The 18,775-nt window shown below is 37.9% G+C and overlaps 3 protein-coding genes across 4 annotated transcripts; 2 read left to right on the top strand and 1 right to left on the bottom strand.

The window, feature by feature from the left end:
• Nucleotides 1-3,377: 3,377 nt before the first annotated feature.
• Nucleotides 3,378-10,121, top strand: LOC125477600 (homeobox protein knotted-1-like 6). Its single transcript, XM_048584902.1, has 5 exons — nt 3,378-3,859; nt 3,947-4,096; nt 4,199-4,355; nt 9,343-9,584; nt 9,739-10,121. Exons 1-5 carry the CDS (start codon nt 3,506-3,508, stop codon nt 9,895-9,897), a joined length of 1,062 nt encoding a protein of 353 aa, XP_048440859.1. The 5' UTR covers nt 3,378-3,505; the 3' UTR covers nt 9,898-10,121.
• A 977-nt stretch (nt 10,122-11,098) lies between these two features.
• Nucleotides 11,099-13,064, top strand: LOC125477601 (2-phytyl-1,4-beta-naphthoquinone methyltransferase, chloroplastic-like). The gene is made up of 8 exons (XM_048584903.1): nt 11,099-11,410; nt 11,518-11,582; nt 11,672-11,762; nt 11,861-11,949; nt 12,136-12,269; nt 12,355-12,416; nt 12,532-12,631; nt 12,864-13,064. The coding sequence occupies exons 1-8, from the start codon at nt 11,276-11,278 to the stop codon at nt 12,962-12,964; spliced, it is 777 nt and encodes a 258-aa protein (XP_048440860.1). The 5' UTR covers nt 11,099-11,275; the 3' UTR covers nt 12,965-13,064.
• Nucleotides 13,041-18,060, bottom strand: LOC125477599 (cysteine-rich receptor-like protein kinase 2). 2 transcript variants are annotated; one of them, XM_048584900.1, is made up of 9 exons: nt 17,798-18,060; nt 17,430-17,561; nt 15,308-16,504; nt 15,054-15,167; nt 14,757-14,896; nt 14,463-14,673; nt 14,129-14,363; nt 13,880-14,030; nt 13,041-13,760 (listed from the first exon to the last, which is right to left on the bottom strand). In XM_048584900.1, the coding sequence occupies exons 3-9, from the start codon at nt 16,065-16,067 to the stop codon at nt 13,422-13,424; spliced, it is 1,950 nt and encodes a 649-aa protein (XP_048440857.1). In that variant the 5' UTR covers nt 16,068-16,504; nt 17,430-17,561; nt 17,798-18,060; the 3' UTR covers nt 13,041-13,421. The 2 variants fall into 2 exon arrangements, with proteins under 2 accessions (XP_048440857.1, XP_048440858.1); XM_048584901.1 differs by having other exon boundaries at nt 15,308-16,157.
• Between the last annotated feature and the right edge of the window lie 715 nt (nt 18,061-18,775).

Below are 18,775 nucleotides of genomic sequence, written 5' to 3'. Positions count from 1 at the left end.
AAAAAAAAAAAGTCAGAATCTCACCGTGGGTCACGTGTCCACTTTTTTGGGCAGTTGGATTTCAACATTTTTGAAATCCAACGATCCAGATTAATTAACTTAATAAAAAATTATAAAAAAAATGTTTAAAAATATAGAAAAAAAGTAAACGATTCTTTTTATTATATAAATACCTAACCATCTTTTACAAAAAATGTATTTTCAGAAAATAACATGTGGCGTAACAAGATTAGTTAAAAATTATATTCGAAATTAAAAATAAAATTTATTTTTTAATTATTTTATAAAAAAATTTAATAATATTTTAATACTAATTGATTATACTGGAGATGCACTTGATTAATTACTGTTCAATCAAGTCAATAACTATTTATTTAAGTGGATTAAATGAACATTAGTCCATCTCATTTTTTAAGAATGAACTTGCTCTTATATACGCACGCATCTACCCCGAAAAAGTGCAGCTGCGTCTCCACCGCGTCATTAATCCTCTGGTTTGTTGGCTAGTCAATGCTTTTATACTGTGAATCAGTGATCAATACACTGGTTTATTAGCTAGGTTGTTTCCATGCATATTTCACCCCTGGCTATGTCCCACACCAGTTTAGAAGCCATGGATGTAGTGACCTGTTTTGTGCCACTAAAAGTCCCATACCCTCTCTTACCAGCACATAACAATGTGTCAAATGGGGCGAGAGTTTTCAATCAACTTGGAGCCCGGAACAAAACGGCATATGTTCTTGTATAATTGGAGAAGTGTTTTTTTTTTTTTTGCAAGTGTCATTTTAATTGTGTAATGACATGTGATGTTCTGCTCCGTATTTTGTTCACATTGAAAAATCTCTTAAATGGAGCCAGTCGTGATGCCACATTTATCTTCTTTGCTTTTGTGAGTTAATGTACTTGGGGTGCGTTTGTTGCACTGGACCGTCTCGGACTGGACTAGCTTCAGGAACTAAGTTGGACTGGCTTAGACTAGACTAAGCTGGACTAGTTTAGTGAAGCGTTTGGTGTAGTGTCGGACTAAGAAGCAGGATAATAAAAAAATGAAAAAAAAACCCATGATATATTACAAAATATTTTATTTTCTTCAACTTCAATTTCAACCAAATATTAACGTTATTCCTGTTAAACATTTCATCTTCTCCATGTTCAAAGTATGTTGGTGTCACTCAAATACCGTATTTAATCCAACCTCCTTTCTTCTTCTAGCAATTGCCACCAGTGCCATCTACCATACTAGATATTGCAAATTCTTGAGATTTCAGAACCAACAATTGATAATTTGTTTCACATTTAAACAAAAACCCATCCACAACAAAGCAACCCATCACAATTTTTCCCCAAAAATATCAAATTTACACAAAAGAATCAATGTGGGTTTTGCGAATAAGGAAATATACCAACAAGAACAAATAATACAAAAGCCATACATCAGATCTAGCAAAAACATATACATACATATATGTGTGTGTGTGTGTATGTATATGTGTGTGTATATATACATATATATACAAACCCAGAAAATGGGGCTTTCTATAATCTCAGCTTAAATTAGAAAGAACCACCATTGCAAACAGCATTAAACCAAAGGAAACATATTCAAAAAGCTGAAATTCATATTATATTACCAAAAAAATAAGCAAATCTGAGGAAGATTGAGGATATATGGCATTACATCTTTCCATCTGAAAATATCAGTTCTTCGTGCCCAGATGGACTTCGCGGCCAACATCATCTGAATTCAACCTCTTTCTGAGCGAGCTGGCGCGGTGCTACGGTGGTGGTAGCCATCGTCGAGACTTAGATAGAGAGAGCGGGAGATGACCTTGGGAAATGGAGTGGGGTGGCGCCATCATCGATCTAGGCCTCAGATTGAATCGACCCATCGGTGGGTGCTAATTCGATTTTGGGATTAAGGGGTGGGTGGTAATGAGATAGAGCAGGGAGAGAAAAGAAGATCCATGCAAGGAAGGAGTGGAAGATTTGACGTCGAGGTCGTTGATTACGATGAGCAGTGAACAGACGAAGCAGACGAAGGAAAGGCTTAGCAGTCCGCTGCATTTTGGGGGGTTTCGCTAAGAACCTCTAACGAGGTCTCTAGTTGACGTGAATCCCGTTTAATCCCACTAAAACTAGTCCCTGAGATTACCAAACACGGGACTACACTAATTTTTAATGTAGTCCAATCCAGTGAGGGCTAGTGAACCCAAACAAACACACCCTTGAAGTGGTAGTAAGAATAACGAAACCCTAACTCAATTTATTGACAAAAATGGTTTTGTTTGACTTGATCTATATAAGTACAACGTAACAATAAGCGTTTTATTTTAAATCTATAGAATACTAAATGCATTGTCTACTCATCGATCATAATTAGCTTGACACTAGTCTTACGTGGAAGTCTCATACTCTTCTTTGTGTCAAATATCATCAAATTAAATTTGCTAGCTTTATATCGATTTCAATTCATTTCAGACATAGTCTATCCTTAATTAAAATTTAAAAGTTAAGAATATTATAATAATTATTTTCATATCTTATTTTCATTTTCAAGTTTTATTTATTTTTAGTTAACACCATCGATCATAAATTCATAAGTAAAAGCAACGTATGTGTTCACAAATGTCAACTACACATATGCACAATATATGCTTATGAAATGTAGATGCCAAGTTCAAATTCATCCATAAGATCTTCATATATTGTTCGTTAAGAAGCTCTTGTGTGTCCCACATGTAATGCCACCTATATCTCACGACCCACCACTAGAATTCGTCTTGACTAATAAAGCAGACTTTTATGTGATAATTTTTTTTTTTTCTTTGTGAAGATAGTTTTTCTGTTGAATGCATTATTTATCATACTTATTCTGCTAAAAGAAAAATTCTGAAAAAAGAAAACAATTTACTGAGGCTCGCATTTTATTTTATTTTTACTATCCGTAATGTTTTTCGAGCAACATATCTTTCTAATATTATAAAACTTTGTTCTCCTTCACGTTGTTGTTTTTTTGTTGGGATTTCACGTTAGTTTAAATCGTATATCTCGTCTCATCGATTTGATCGGGCAACAAGCACACTCACCAAGAACACTTGCAGGTACCCTCTGTTACTCCACTTCCAGCAATTTCCGTCTCGGTTAAAAAATTGGAGTTAACATTATATTAAAATTAATACAAGTGAAGGTTATCGTTAAGTCATAATTGAATCATCATCAGGCAGCAGTGGCATCTCTTAAATGTTAAGGAAATCTATATATACAAATTTTTATAAATTACATGACATGATTTTTTTTATTAATAATAAATTAATGTATTTATTTTTTATTAATAATATATTATACAATTTGTAATTATAATCTAACAAGTTATTCTATCTATCATTACTCTTTCTTTTTTTTCTGTTTTCTTTTATCTATCACTGTCTGTCTAGAACTAGAAGAGGACATAATAATATAGCAGCAGCAGAAGAAGAAGATAAGCTTGTGGGGTTGTAATACGTTGATGGAGGAAATATACAGATTGCAATCAATGGTCGACTACGTGGACACAGGGTTTCAATCGACGGCGGAGTACGAAGACAGGGCGCCGTTGATGACGCCGGAGAATCTGATCCTTCCGCTGGATTACCGCAGCCTGCTGGTCTCTTCCGGAGCCTTTCGGGAGCACAATCATCACCATCATCAACGGGAGGCGATGTTCGGATCAAACGACTCCGTCTTGTACGCGGCAGCGTCAGAAGCCGCTTCGACAACAATCGTGCAACGCGAGGAGGACGTGCTCGGCGCCATCAAAGCCAGAATCGCGTCGCATCCGACGTACCCTAGGCTCATTCACTCATACATCGAGTGCCAGAAGGTGAACAAATACCTAATTAATTATTATTCAATTAGTATGAAATTTTGTTAATAAGAAGACTTGTGAATGTTTTTATCTTATTTGTAGGTTGGGGCGCCGCCGGAAATCGCGGGTTTCTTGGACGAAATCCGACGAAAAAACGACTTGTACAAGAAGCAGGGAGACTACTCTTGTAATTCTAGTTCGATGTTTTCCTCCACGTGTTTGGGAGCTGATCCCGAGCTCGACGAGTTCATGGTCCCCCCCCCTCTCTTTGTTTCTCTTTTTTCTTTTTACTAGATTTTATTGTCTTTTAATTTGAATTTTTTGTTTGTTCTTTCCTCTCTCCGTTGTATATAGGAAACCTACTGCGACATGTTGGTGAAGTACAAATCAGATCTATCCAGGCCTTTTGATGAAGCCACCACTTTTTTAAGCAAGATCGAAACGCAACTCACCAATCTCTGCACTTCTTCATCATCTGCTCGTGTCTCTTCCTCCGTTAGAATCCTCTCCGGTCAGTCTCTCTCTCTCTCTCTCTAATGGTGCACGATAGCGTTAGATTTGGCTTATGTTAGCATAATCTTATTTCCAGTACTAGTACACGAAGTATAACAGCCATTGGTTTCCTAGTCGAGCCCTCTGGTATCATGGTCTATCTATCTCGCTCTCTCTTATGATGATTATGCGAGCGGCCCACTTACTGAGAACTATGAAAACATATAGATGCTCGCAGAATTACGGACGTTTTTTTATCAGATATATGTGCGTGTTTGTGTGGCAGTAATCATACAAACAAACACCTAGCTAGCCACAAAAACCCTAGTACCTCTACAAGGGAAAGAGACCCTTTCGTCTTATACATATATTTTCAATCCTAGGCTTGCTAGCTGTTCTTCGGAATTCTAATCTGGAAACGGTTCATTGTTATATCTTATCATCGCCTGTCTTCCCCCCCCTCTCTCTCTCTCTCTCTCTCTCTCTCTCTCTCCACACATTTTGTGCCTGTATGCGTTTCTAAATCCACCCTGGTTGTTTGTTGCTTGTTGTGTTAGTTTTCCACCCAAAGACGCCATATAAACCAGCTAAATCTATTCTTTTTTGTTTCAAAGATTCTGACTTTGACGTTTCAGAGATTTGTAGTCTCATGAGACTCCAATAGTTGTTTGATTGTGTCGTTCATTGGCCATTCAAATGTTTCTGTTTTGTAAGATATCGTCCTTCTTAACTTAGTCCTTTTTCACTTGCTCATAATCTATATCAATCCCTAACCATGTTTCTTATTTTTACTTTTCCTTTCATTCTGTGACATGTTCAGTTTTCAAATTGAAACTCATGTATTCTGGACTGTCAACTTCATAGCATAAGCTAGAAATTAGAGATCTTGATTGATATTTACTTGGTCTAGTGCATGCATGTTAATGTTAAGTTGGATGATCTTATTAAGATCATCCATACTACAATCAATACATAAATTTGTATATATTTATCTAGTTATGGGTGTTTCATTTTCTGAATATAATTAAAGTGATCAAACAAATTTGGTGGCAAATGTGCACCGAATAGCTCAGTTTATTTTAAAAAACAGAAGAAGAGTCCTCGCAGTTTTTGTTTTGGGGGCTCACACATCCTTGTTAATCGTGTATATTTATTGATTTTCTTCAATTCATTCAAATCGATAATTCAAAAATTAAGAAGAATTAAAAATGGTAAAAATAGATAAGTGAATATCATCTCTCACGTTTTCGTTGTCATTGTTGAGCAAGCATGTTGCGGAACCAGATTTAGTGTAAGACCACTCAACTGATATCTTAATTAGTCAGTTTCCTTTATTTTGGAGTGGATATGCAGGCATGTCAAATAATGATGTGTAGTCAGGTTCCTTTATTGATTCTCAAGTTCCAATACTGCATGAATAGTAATTGGCTTGTATTGTATGCAGCGAAACTTGGAAAAGGATTATTGCGGGATCCTAGGGATCTTGTAATCGTGTTCATTTATCGTATATCGTGTAATCAGTATTCGTTAAGAATTATATATATTTAATTTTAAAATTTAAATTTAAAATAATTTTTAATCACACGATGTACTATAAACGGGCACGATTACGGGATCTCTAGAATGAGATTTTTTAAGTGTCAATAACATTTCTTTTTTTTTAATATTAGAATCAAATCTATCTGTACTTCCCTTGGCCATGATCATTAGAAAGAAAAGTGAATTAACTAGCTAGCTTATATAGGAATTTTACTAATCACGTGAGTGCATATCATACACTGTCGTCTGAATTACATTTGTCTAAAGAAATGATTTATTCGCATCTTTTTTAACCTCTTGCTCGCTCTTTGTCTTGTTAAGTTATTGAAGTGAGCAAAATGTATAAAAGAGTACATAAATCGCTCATCTTGTTGATAATAACGAAGAATTCCTTTTGTTACTCCGTTACTCATTTGAGCAAAGATTTGTACATTTAAGCATCTCAATCAGAGTAAAGTCGTCGTTACTTCCATTTGCACGAGCCTGGAGCTTGTGCCCCCGGAATGCGAGTAGTAGGCCTTAGACATTTAAAAAGGGTGGTGGATTATTAGATTAATCTGTATCTGTGGTGAAGTGTCATCGTAATCTTGTAGGTTCTGGTTGGCAACTATTTTATTTTTTATTTTTATGGAAGTACATAATACCTTTTCAGCGATGTGGTTTCATATCTAATTGGTCTCCTGCTCTCACTAGTGCATCGGTAGATTCTTTAACTAATTATCGAAAGAAAAGGGAGAGGAGAACATTTTTCAGCATGCGACCATGGCAGAAGTCCAGTTGGACAAAAACATAATATTGGCATATATTCACGTGCTTTCATGGCTTATCTTGTTGGCTCGTGCATTTGTAAAAGTTAGTTCTTTTTCAAGACTATATGATTAATTAGTTCTTTTTAAATGTTATCTTAAAGTTTTTCCGTGCTCTTTGAACATCTTTTAACAAAATACCATATACTTTGAAATTTTCAAATATATGCTATGAGGATCAATCGATCAATGATTCATTTATTCAGTTGGAAGTTCTTTAGAGCTGCATTGCTCCACTTAAAGAAGTGTTCGATCCTGTGGAACTTTGTATGATAAATCATGTTCCAAGTACTTGTGCTGTTTTCAAATTTTTATTGATTTGAAGTGTGTAGCTCATTTGCCAAGTAAAATATATAGATCTTTGCATATAACGTCTAGTAGCCATAGTATATTGCTGATTTGTTGTACTATGGAATAGGCCTATGATACGAATCTTTATTTATTTGTTTGGTGCTTGTGGCATTAAAGCAAGGCTTGTCATCGTGCTATGTTCATTCATAGCACATTTCCTGAGGTAGCTATATGCCGGTAACATGTGACATTGTTGCTATATATATGATACAGAGCATAATTTCGATATCTGAGTTGCATGTTCTCGTTGTGCCAACGACTCTTTTCACACATTAATGTAAGAGAGAATGACACAATCTAACTATAATTAGATTGTGCCAACGACTCTTTCCAAACTTCCAATTGCATGTTCTCATTGTGTCACGGTCTCCTCAAACATAGCATGAAACGAGAGTGACACAATCTAGAGTTTTACTTGCTATGCCTTTTCTTTTTTATATGCTTGTCTTCGTTTTTGTTGTTGTATGCTGCCAAATTTTACTCGATAATGCAAGAGTGAAATACTTGATGGTCGAGAGTACAAGGTCTTACCCGGTGGAAAATTGAATGTAACTTGGATGATAGGTTAGTCTATCCAAACCTAACAGAACACGTTTAATTTCTAATATTTTGTTTGTTTATCTGGTAAAATGACGAGGAACTGGATAATAAATATTACTGCTACTGCTACAACTGCATATGGAAGAAGGAAGATAACTTTATGCTAAACCCCGGGTCTAGCGGGTGTTCGAAGTTTACTCCACACATATTCCCATGTACTCCCGCACTCTACGCTGAGAGGAGCTTTTATGTCTCTCTCTCTCCTCTCTCTCTCCTCTCTCTCCCTCTCGGGTTTCCGGCCAGTACTGCTACCTGTGCTTAAGTGCTTGTCATTTCGTTGGACATCCTCTTCTGTAGTGTCATTATTGCTTCATACGTGTCTGCTCACTACACGTACTTCTGCGTTGCAGCGGGGTCCCCTAAATGGAGTCCTGTTCTCTCCGCTTCATCAAACCCTATCACCTTCAAACTTTTTTTTTAACTTCCCAGGGGCAGTAACGTTTTAGGAGGGATGTATTCGTCGAAATACGGTGGCCTTGGCGTCTTAAAATACTTCTATCACGCAGAGTTTTATAATTGGCTTGTGCAAATTGCCAAGAATGCCATGAAGATTGTGCACCCGTTTCATAAACATCTTGCTCCAAGAGCAGAGGGCTTGCTGGATGGCTAAAAATTAAGATTTCATGTGATCTAATATCAGTATATATGATTTTGAATTTCTGTTTATATGTCTTGGGTTTGAATTTTTTTATTTTTAATTATTGTAATAGTTTTACACTCTTATTTCTTATTAACAAAAATAATTAAAAAAAATCTAAAAATTAAGAAGTGTGGACGTCCAAGAAGATGTAATTTACATACAAAGTACCAGTAGAAATAGGAAACCTAATAATGTAATACCTGGGCATCTTTTAGGGTTTTTTTTTTTGGTTTTTAAGAAAACCTTTTAGGGTTTGCCTCTGGTGAAAGTTCGCCATTGTCACCGACTTGCCCACTCACTAAGACATGCACGGTGCTGATGGGCTGTGTCGTATGTGTGTCAGTTCCGATTTGATTGAAGGACCCGTCAGTCTTGTCCACTCTGAGTCTCTGACGTTGTTGTCTCACCTTTCCTCGAAGTCTTAGTCGAGCTGACAAAAGAGACTGTTTTCGGTATTTCGGTGTACCGGCTAACAATGCAACCCACAGGCTCTGGGATAGAAAGAATGGCACCCTATAGTGCCTTTGAAAACTAGTTCATGGTGTGGGACCCTTGCTCTTCCGTTCGCTTTGAACTTTTAATTTTATTGGAAATATGAAGGAGAAACACGTCAGTGTCATGGTACACTGCAAGTGGATCATACTACGTGTAAGTTTTCTTCACATACCGTTGTATACAATAGACATTAGTTTTCACGGTGATAAAATACATGTGCTATGTATAAGTTGCTCTCAAGCTTGAGATTTCATAACCGTAAGGCATGTGCTTCAGTGTAAACTTGAAAACTTTATCCCATTCGGGAAAATTGCCAATCATACAGACAGGAATTTTGACATGAGAACACAGAAATCATGAATGCTTAATTAGCACATAGTTATTATGCATTGAAATTGTCCAGGCGTAAAAGTCTACTAGTTTGTTTTTATCTTTCCCCAAGATGTGAGTTTAGTACAACTCTCCGAGAAGAAAATAGTATTGACTAGGGTAGCTGTATTATATAGCACCCTATTGGTATTGAAATGGATTTAAAGGTTTAATTGTATAAGCTGATGGACAATGTTGGTGATTAGATGAAGGTGGTGGTATGTCATCGGATGAGGATTTCAGCGGAGGCGAAATAGATGTGCAGGAAGCTCAACAAAGAGGTGAAGATCGAGATCTCAAGGATCGGCTTATGCGTAGGTTTGGCAGTCATCTCGGAACCTTGAAGCTTGAATTCTCCAAGAAGAAGAAGATAGGAAAGCTGCCGAAAGAAGCAAGGCAAACGTTACTTGATTGGTGGAGTGTTCATTATAAATGGCCATATCCAACGGTACTTAAACCTCTCTTCTCGCGTTATAACACGTAGTTTAATAACTCCACATGACGATACTGTCACACCTCAATATTTTTCATATATTCGCCTAATGACATTGTTTGATAATCACAGTGGTTTCCTTTTCTTCCTTTGCTCTAATTTCATTCAGGAGGCTGATAAGATTGCGCTAGCGGAATCTACGGGGCTGGATCAGAGGCAAATTAACAACTGGTTTATAAATCAGCGTAAGCGTCATTGGAGACCATCGGAGAACATGCAGTTGGCGGTGATGGATGATCTTACTGGACCATTCTTTACAGATGAATGAGTTGCATGCATGTACATTCTCTCAAATGCTTAATAAAACTTCTGTCCTGGTAATTTATATGTGCATGATCTGGAAAACGCAAACCTTACTGACATTCGTCGATCAATTTACCCCATCTCTAAGAAGATTAGGGGGAATGTGATTGTAATTTGCTTTAATGTTATACTCTATGGAATTTGACCACGGTTGATAACGAATGAAGTGCTTACATGCCCTTGCTATCACTTGCAAATGATCCAGCCTCAAAACGCAAAACTCGTACTCCTAAATGTCGGAATTCTAGGGCACCGACTTTTATCCTAACTAGTTTGACAACATATGATTTCTTCCTTTTCCTAATGAGTTTTCCCCTAATAAATGCAAATTTGAGCCAAATCAAGTTCACTGGAATAGTGTACTCATTCTTCTGCACTTGAGTATGAATTTTCGTACTTGTAATTTAGATAAATTTAATGTAGTATATTACTTGTATTAAAGGAAAAAACCTAATCAGTATGCCCCAAAATATGAGTGCTATAATCAACTGAGAAAAGTGATTAAAACCATTTACATTTTGGTTAGATTCATTTCTCTTCCAAATATTGGTAGAGGTAATGAGATCGAATATTCATTTTTGATTAAAAAAAAAACACGCGAAACATGTTTGCTTATATAAAATGAGTATTGAAGTGATTTTGATTGTTGACTTTCTAAGTGTTTACGAACTCAAGAAATTAAAAAATTGCAGGTTTCGCATAACAATTCACATCCTTCCAAACATTAAGTAAACATATTGTGAAATCTGTAATGTAACATAATGTTGAAATGTTCTACATCGATCGTATCAATAAGAAAAGAAGAGTTTAAATATCCTAATCTCATTCCAACTAATACCGAGACATTTTGTGATAAAACCCCACCCCTAACGGATTGTACAGGTGGTAATTACCAAGTTGGGGACAATATCGGTGTTGTTGGAAGTGGACATTTGACCCATCTCTCTGATAATTTTACACGTAATAGTTCAAGAATCAAGAATCAAATCAATTAGAAAGTCTGATTGGTCATATCTCCTTTCCTTTCCCTCTTTCCTTTTTTTTTTTATTTTTTTTTGTTTTCAATTATCTGATTCATGACTTCCCCATTCAAATAAGTAGACACGCTATAAAAATTTGAAGATCGAAGTAATTTCTCACCATGTAAAACCAGATCCAAACTGAATTATATAATCGATTATGCTTAAAATCTGAGGCCATGCATCACTATTGGGCTAGACTGAGATGGCTAGCCTACATTGGGCTTACTTTAGAACCGACGACCCGTAATTTACCGGAATCGGGCCCCCTTATCCGATCACTGATCTCAGAAAAACGGGTGTATCTCTGTTTCAGTAACTGACATGGCTTCGCTTCGGCTTCAACTTCCATTCTCTGCCGGTCCATGCCTACCCAATTCCCGGTTCAGACGCAGTCGGGTCCGGTCCTCCACCGAACGCCAGGCGCTCTTCAACCGCATTGCCCCTGTCTACGATAACGTTCGATTTTTTTTTTCTTCAGTTGCAGTGTCACTTTTTCTTTGATTGTTAATAATGAATCTGTCTAAATATTTATCTTCCGTTTTTATTTTTGGAATAATTCTTAGTTAAATGATTTGTTGAGCTTGGGTCAGCATCGAATATGGAAAAGAATGGCAGTTTCGTGGAGCGGGTAAAAATTAACTGACTATTTTTTTGCTTTATTTTTGGTGGAACATATTTGGGTCTCTGAATATCAAGTTTTTGAATGTTGGGTTGCAGAGCAAAAATGGGGGAGAGTGTGTTGGATTTGTGCTGTGGAAGTGGGGATTTAGCGTTTCTCTTGTCTGAGAAAGTTGGGTCCAATGGCAAGGTTCGTTCTTTGATGTAATTTGCTTAAAGATTGGTAATTTAATTTGAATATGAGCTGATGTTTGTGATTGGGATTGTAAAATCTGGCTACATTGGCAGGTGATTGGTCTTGATTTCTCGAAGGAGCAGTTGTCAGTTGCTTCGTCGCGGCAAAAGTTGAAGTCGAAAGCCTGCTACTTGAACATTGAGTGAGCACTGGTAAATCTAGTGGTCGATCAACTAAAAATGTTTGAAATTTAACCCGGGGTTTTGAAAGTGTTTTATCTTTTTCACCTCGTTTGTTTTACGCGAAGCACTTTAAGTAGATACTGAATTACTAATCAGCATTACATTAATGTGAATAATTGATCATGTTATGCGTTGCATCTTGTTAGGTGGGTTGAAGGTGATGCAACTGAATTGCCGTTTTCTGACGGTCACCTTGATGCCATCACTATGGGTTATGGGCTAAGAAATGTTGTAGACAAACACAAGGCCATGGAGGAAATTTTAAGAGTTTTGAAAGCAGGTTCCATTCCCTCTCTCTCTTTTTCGCTTGATGACGTTGTAGTTCTATGTAGGTCAGTTTTTCTCATTTTTGCTTGGCATCACAGGCTCAAGGGTATCAATCCTTGACTTCAATAAAAGCACCAATCCAGTTGTTTCATCAGTTCAGGTACTCATAACCAGATACAATAAGTTTTTGTCTTCTAACGCGTAGACCAATTTAACCATTCTATTTTTATTTTGGTGAACAAGTGCTGAATGCTTCATGATTCAACTTTTGCTAGGACTTGATGATTGACAATGTTGTTGTCCCCGTGGCATCTGGTTTTGGACTTGAGGAGGATTACAAGTATTTAAAAAGTTCAATCAGGGAATTCCTGACAGGTGCATTTTCCTTGCTCTTTATTTTTATGGCATCTGCACCTCATGATGTTTTAATCTGTTTAAGCTATCTTTGTACTGCTGTGTTTATACACAGTATCTTCAAATTTTGTGAACTCTTGGGAATTGTTCTGTTTGGAGGCCTTTAGGCATAGGCTTAATAAGTGATCAAGTGGAGTGGTTAAGCGGATAACAGGGTACTAATTTGTTGATTAAAATCTTTCTGTGAACACAGGGGACGAGTTGGAGAAGCTGGCTTTAGATGTAGGTTTTTCCAATGCCAGATATTATGAGATTGGCGGAAGCCTCATGGGGAACTTAGTAGCCACCCGATAGGTTGATTCATGTATGCTATTTTCAAATTGTGTCTTGTTGAACACAAAATATGTGCCTTCGGGAAATAAGAAAGATGTTGTGGCTCAAACATTTCTTTTCATTTGTTCTCTCACAGTTCTGAATATCAGTCTTTAAGAGCATGTCTCAAGATCAATTTTACTTCTACAAATGACAACGAAAATATTGCTCATACTGTCTGGCTCTGAAAACTGAGAAAAAAAAATATTGCTTTCTCTTGAAGTCTCACTCAACCATTCTCACAATTTCTACAAATCCTCGAATGCCATTTTGTACTTTCTCTCAATTAGTCAAAATTGGCCTTGTCATTAGATGTGCCCTCTGACTGAGCTGAGCAGGGCTGAGGTGCAGCCTGAGATTCCTCGGCTCCTTCAGAGGAAAACTAAGTGCTTGTAATCCTTGGAAATATGTGAAACCTTTCGTTTTCATTGTGTTGTGATCACCTAGGATAGAAAGAACTATGTGAAACACTCGCAACTGAAGAAGCATCATCTGCATTTAGAGGGTAACATTGGTCGTCACCATTGTCATTGAGTTCCATGGTCTTTTCATCTATAAAAGGTGGATTGGCAGGTGGAGGAAGGTCCAGCTCCTTCTTTGTTAGCATCTGCAGCGCCTTGGACATTGTTGGTCGTAAAGAGGGACTCTCTTGGGTGCATAGAAGTCCTATCTGGACCACTCTGAATATCTCATCCTTAAAGTTGTCATGGAAATTTTGCAACATTAAGTTTGGATCGTATAGTTCCTCTACAGTCCCTGCTTGAAAGTACTTCCAGGTCTGTTCGGACAAAAAGCACAGGAACAAGAACTAAGGATGAGGATCTACTTTATACTGCAAATTCGAAGTTCAAATTGTTTTGTGAATGGAAAAAAGGAAGAATTTATTGGGAAATTTACAATTATAACAATGCCGTCTGAGTACTCTGCAGATGTGCTCCTGTTGTTCTGTCTTCCAGTGATGATTTCCAATATAAGCACTCCGAAGCTGTAGACATCTGCCTTTTCTGTCAACTGGCCATGAGCTAGGTATTCAGGAGCCATATATCCCCTGAGGTTAATTACAAATACCAGTAAGCTTACATTTTTGGAGTGTACTTAGTTTATCTTCACTAAAACAACCCGAAATATTACTATAAATAAGCTTACAATGTTCCTGCAATGGCTGTGCTGATGTGACTCTTATCTTCCTCGAAAGACCTGGCCAACCCAAAATCTGCAATTTTAGCACGAAGCCTTGAATCCAAAAGGATGTTGCTGGCCTTTATGTCTCTGTGAATAATCCTTGTTGTCGAGTTGTCATGAAGGTAGACTAAACCTTCTGCTGTCCCAACAATGATCTCATATCTCCTCTCCCAGTTAAGTGTTTTAGCCCTTTCTTGGTCTGTTGAAATTTGTCAGAACAATTGAGAGAAGTTCAGAAGCATGCATGGCATATCACCAGTTAGGATTTGTATAAGTCAACGTAAATCTATGAAATTACCGAATATGAAGCGGTCTAGACTTCTGTTTGGTAGGTATTCATAGACGAGAAGGCTTTCAGGTCCTGCGCAACTGCAACCCAACAACCTGACCAAGTTTTTGTGTTCGACGCTGCTTATAATGTTGATTTCGTTATAGAAATCTGCTGCTCTGTGCCTGTTGTTGAAGAAAAGCCTCTTCACGGCAATCTCTCTCCCATCAGCCAGAACTCCCTGCTAGGATAAAACCTTGTTAGTTTCTGAGATAGAGAGGCATCGGACATACAAGACACACAAAAGACGAGGAGATAAACTACTTTGTAAACAGTTCCGAAACCTCCTTGCCCAAGCTTGTTGACAATGTCAAAAGACCCTGTGGCCTTTTCAATTGTTGAGTACTTGAAGTTTAAGCTACTGTCGTTTAGGGTTTTCGCCCACTTTTCTGCATCATTTGTTCCTGCAAAACTCCGAAAAGCTTTTGGCGGTCGGTAATCTTTTACGAGTGAAATTCCATCTCGTCCATTGTAGACGTCATTAAATTTGCACCATTGATGAAGCAATGCAATAACTAAGTACAATCTGTTTGCATTGCAGAGTTTCTACAAGCTTTTTACCTCTTCTTTTCTTTTGTATATATCTGTTTTTCCAGATATAAAATCCAATGGCTGCTCCAACTACTAAAACCACCAAGGAGCTGATAACTGAAGCTACGATGACAATTATGGTACCTGCAACAAAGTTTAGAAGATTAGGTGAGCGAAACTACGCACCGGGCTCAATCTCGAGCTACCAAAGCAGCCTGCTCTCCACCCGCTCAAACCGATAAGAGGAGACCTATGTTAAAGAAAAGGGGTAGAGTTTCATTTACCTCTGGAACTCCCATTTCCCATTTCCTTGTTGAGAAAATCTGTGTCCGAATACCTCATGAAGCACCCGGTGTACAATGCACGCCCCTCGGACCAAGGCAAGCATCCCAACATTGACGCAGATGCATTCTCTAAACACTGTCTGCAGGAGCTCTCATCCAAAGTTCTCCAGCAATCCGCCAACACGTAAGCCGATTGGTTCGCTGTCCTACTGACACTCACCTCACCCCTTGCATAGCCTCGTTTGCTTGGTGCAGACTCAACCGCACGCCTCACAACCTCCCTTGCTGATTCTCCGAACGCTGAACTCTTCCTTGTCGTGTTCCCACACACAACCCTGTCCTCCGATCCTCTAAACTCCTCGTAAAAGCTGTAGTTTTCGGACCTCATGAAGCAACCGTCGAGGTAAATCCGACCCCCATTGTAAGGAAAACATTGGGGAAGCACTGTACGCGCCTCAGCATAGCATAACACACAGTCTAGAAGAGAAAGATCTCCGTAGCATTGAGCTAGGCCATAGTTTGTATCAGGGCCCGAACCGGTTACTGCCACGCCAAAGCCAGAAGTTCGCATTTGTTCGCTGATGTTTTCCATCGTGCTGACAAAATTCGGAACAAAAACGGCTGTGTTGTGCTCAGGTTGGTTGCCGCACACTATTTCGACCGTCTTCGTTCTTGGATCTCCGGCAGCCATTCCTAGTAACAGCAGGATCTTCAGGAGAAGTAAGTTTTGGGAAAGAGCTGAAAGATTGCATTTCTTCATTTTTTTGGGATGAATTGGAACTTTGGTTTAATTTGCAGCTGCCTCCATCCAAATTTATATGAAGGAATGTTGTGGAAGATTTAAGGATTGCTGGCAATTGGGCAAATGGGAATTAGAAGTGTAGCTATTACAGAAGAACGGATGGCATAAAAGTAGCAATACAACATGGATAAATTGCATTCAGAATTAGGCACCGTCCCTTAAAGTTCGAGGCTTTGAGGAGGTGGTTGGTTTACATTGCTGGGTTTCCATCTCAAAGTCAAAAGGGCAGGTCTTGGATTTTGGGTTCTTATCTGTTGCAGGGATTGCAGCCCCGAGTTTTCTTTGGGTTCACACTTTCACAGTCAACTTAAACAAGAAACGTTTCTTTGATCAGCCTTCTGAAACCGGAGAGAGACTTCCCTACACTATTGTGATGTCATAGGGAGTGGGACAACCTGATAATACAGTGTCACGTCGAGACGATGCACATGACATTATAATATTTATATGAAACAACACACATTGCATTAAATCATTGATTCAAATGGAATCCTAAAGTGTAGGCGAGTTTATAGGTGAAAATTGGACGACTTTTATGGCATAAATATTAACGCTATGATAATATTTTATGTCAATAATAAAATATATTGTAAATTTCTTTTGACATGATAAAAATATCACCACGGTTGATACAATGTCATGTCGAGACGATACACATGGCTTTTGCATGAAATCTACACAACAGACTGGGACATGAGGCTAGGACAGCTCGGAACAGAATAACGAGGAGGGTCCCACAAGGGCTCCACAAGCATTCCCAGTTTGGAGAAAGCTTTCAATGACATGAGAACGCGGAGTGGTATACCAAGTGTCATAATACAGTTAATTGAATTTTTTTTCTTTGAGTTTCCAATCAATCTTGTACTCACCATACTGAATAATCTCTCCCCAGTTTGGACCCCACAGTTCGGATTGAATGTGATAGTAAAAGGTCGGCATTGAATTATAGAGGGAGGGAGGGAGGAAGGAGGAGTGATTCCCTGAACTAAACCACATAAATATCCAACCATATAAGATCCCACCCAATCCCCACCATGGTCCCATGACCTCCAGCCAGCCCGCCATGGCCATTTGCCACTTGCCACCAGCAGCTCACGTTAAACGTCTAAACTGCTGACGTTATAGTATTGTATACTGGTCCCCGGTGATGACTCAAATCAAGATGTTAACTTGTTAAGCAGCTAGCTTAACATTAGCTTAATATCAATACTGTGACAATGGTATCAAGATGTTAACTTATTAAAATTCTAAACCGCTGACGTTATATTATTATATACTAGATACGTTTTTTATTCAGTGGCAATGGTATTAACATATTACCAATGACATATCGTTGATCCATTCAGATAAACTTGCTTGAGAAAGTGAGAGCAGACTCAGCAGAGCAAGTCATCAATACAGGCACGCTGGTAAATCCAAAAATAAAAGGACTTCTCGCCATCTCCATATTAGCTGCAGGAATACACAGAATCATGGCAGAATGTTTAGGAGCTATATCCTTACCCTAAATAAAGATATGATTACTCGCAGGATATATATATATATATATATATATATAGACACACTAAACTGTCAAGGAATTCGTAGACAAAAAATGAACTACAGAAGTTGTAGACAAAGTTTTGAGTGCGTGGAAATTGGTTTTTTTTCGTAAAACATGAGACCTATAAATATATATGTACGCGTACCTTTTGTTTTTGCATTAGATGACTGAAACTATGAGTTCCTGCAGGTGAGATGAGAAGCTTAATCGAGGCCTTCTGGCTTATGGCTTTCTGCTGTTGTGAAATGAAGCTAGATAAAGAGAGAGAAGCCAATTCGAATACGTTGAGAAGTCAAAGTGAGCTAGGGCTGTACTGGAAAAGTTTTCTCTTTGCTTCAACTTCAAACTATAAATCGAAAGAATGAGGGAGGAGCAGTGGAAACCACGCGGTGTTGGCCCGAAAATCCAACAGCTCTCTCTCTCTCTCTCTCTCTCTCTCTCTCTCTCTCTCTCTCTCTATATATATATATATATATGTATATCTCGGACCAGGATCCTCTCCTAATCTAAGGATGAGGATCTTCATGACCAAGAGATATAGGCCGTTGGATGAAAATTCAACGGCTACAAATATGGAGTCCCTTTAAAGTTATAATAATTATAACCGTTGGATTTTCATCCAACGGCCTACATCCTTTGGTCATGAGGCTCCTGATCCGTATATCTCTATATACATATATATATATATATTATACGAACAACTATTATACAGGGAAGTGTTATTGGCACTCCAAAAATTTCATTCTACATTCCTTACAATTGTATTTTTCTTTCTAAATATAGAAAGTTTGAAATGTTGAATGAGATTTTTAGAGTGCTAATATATATATTTAGTTGTATATCATATATGTAGCGTAGGAGGAGGCGTAGCTATGTTTGGTAGTAGTTGGTGCATTTGACTCATGTGAGAAACCAATACCTCCATTTTTCAGTTATTTTATATCTTACACACTCTTGTTAATTTTTGTCTATTGATCTTCTTCAATTCATTCGATCTGACGATTGAGAATTGAGGATGGTGTATAAAAGGTAAAAATAAGTGTGTGGATCACCACCTTTCTAGTTTTACCTAATAATAATAATCAAATATCTTAGATTTAGACTTCATGGTTAAAGTGAGTTG

This window comes from the organism of the source record quoted next, unplaced genomic scaffold (assembly GCF_019419815.1).
Source record: "Pyrus x bretschneideri cultivar Hongxiangsu unplaced genomic scaffold, Pyrus_bretschneideri_v1 Contig22, whole genome shotgun sequence".
NCBI classification, from domain to species: Eukaryota; Viridiplantae; Streptophyta; class Magnoliopsida; order Rosales; family Rosaceae; genus Pyrus; species Pyrus x bretschneideri.
Note: the sequence above shows the minus strand (reverse complement) of the source record. Positions and strands in the feature narration are given on the sequence as shown.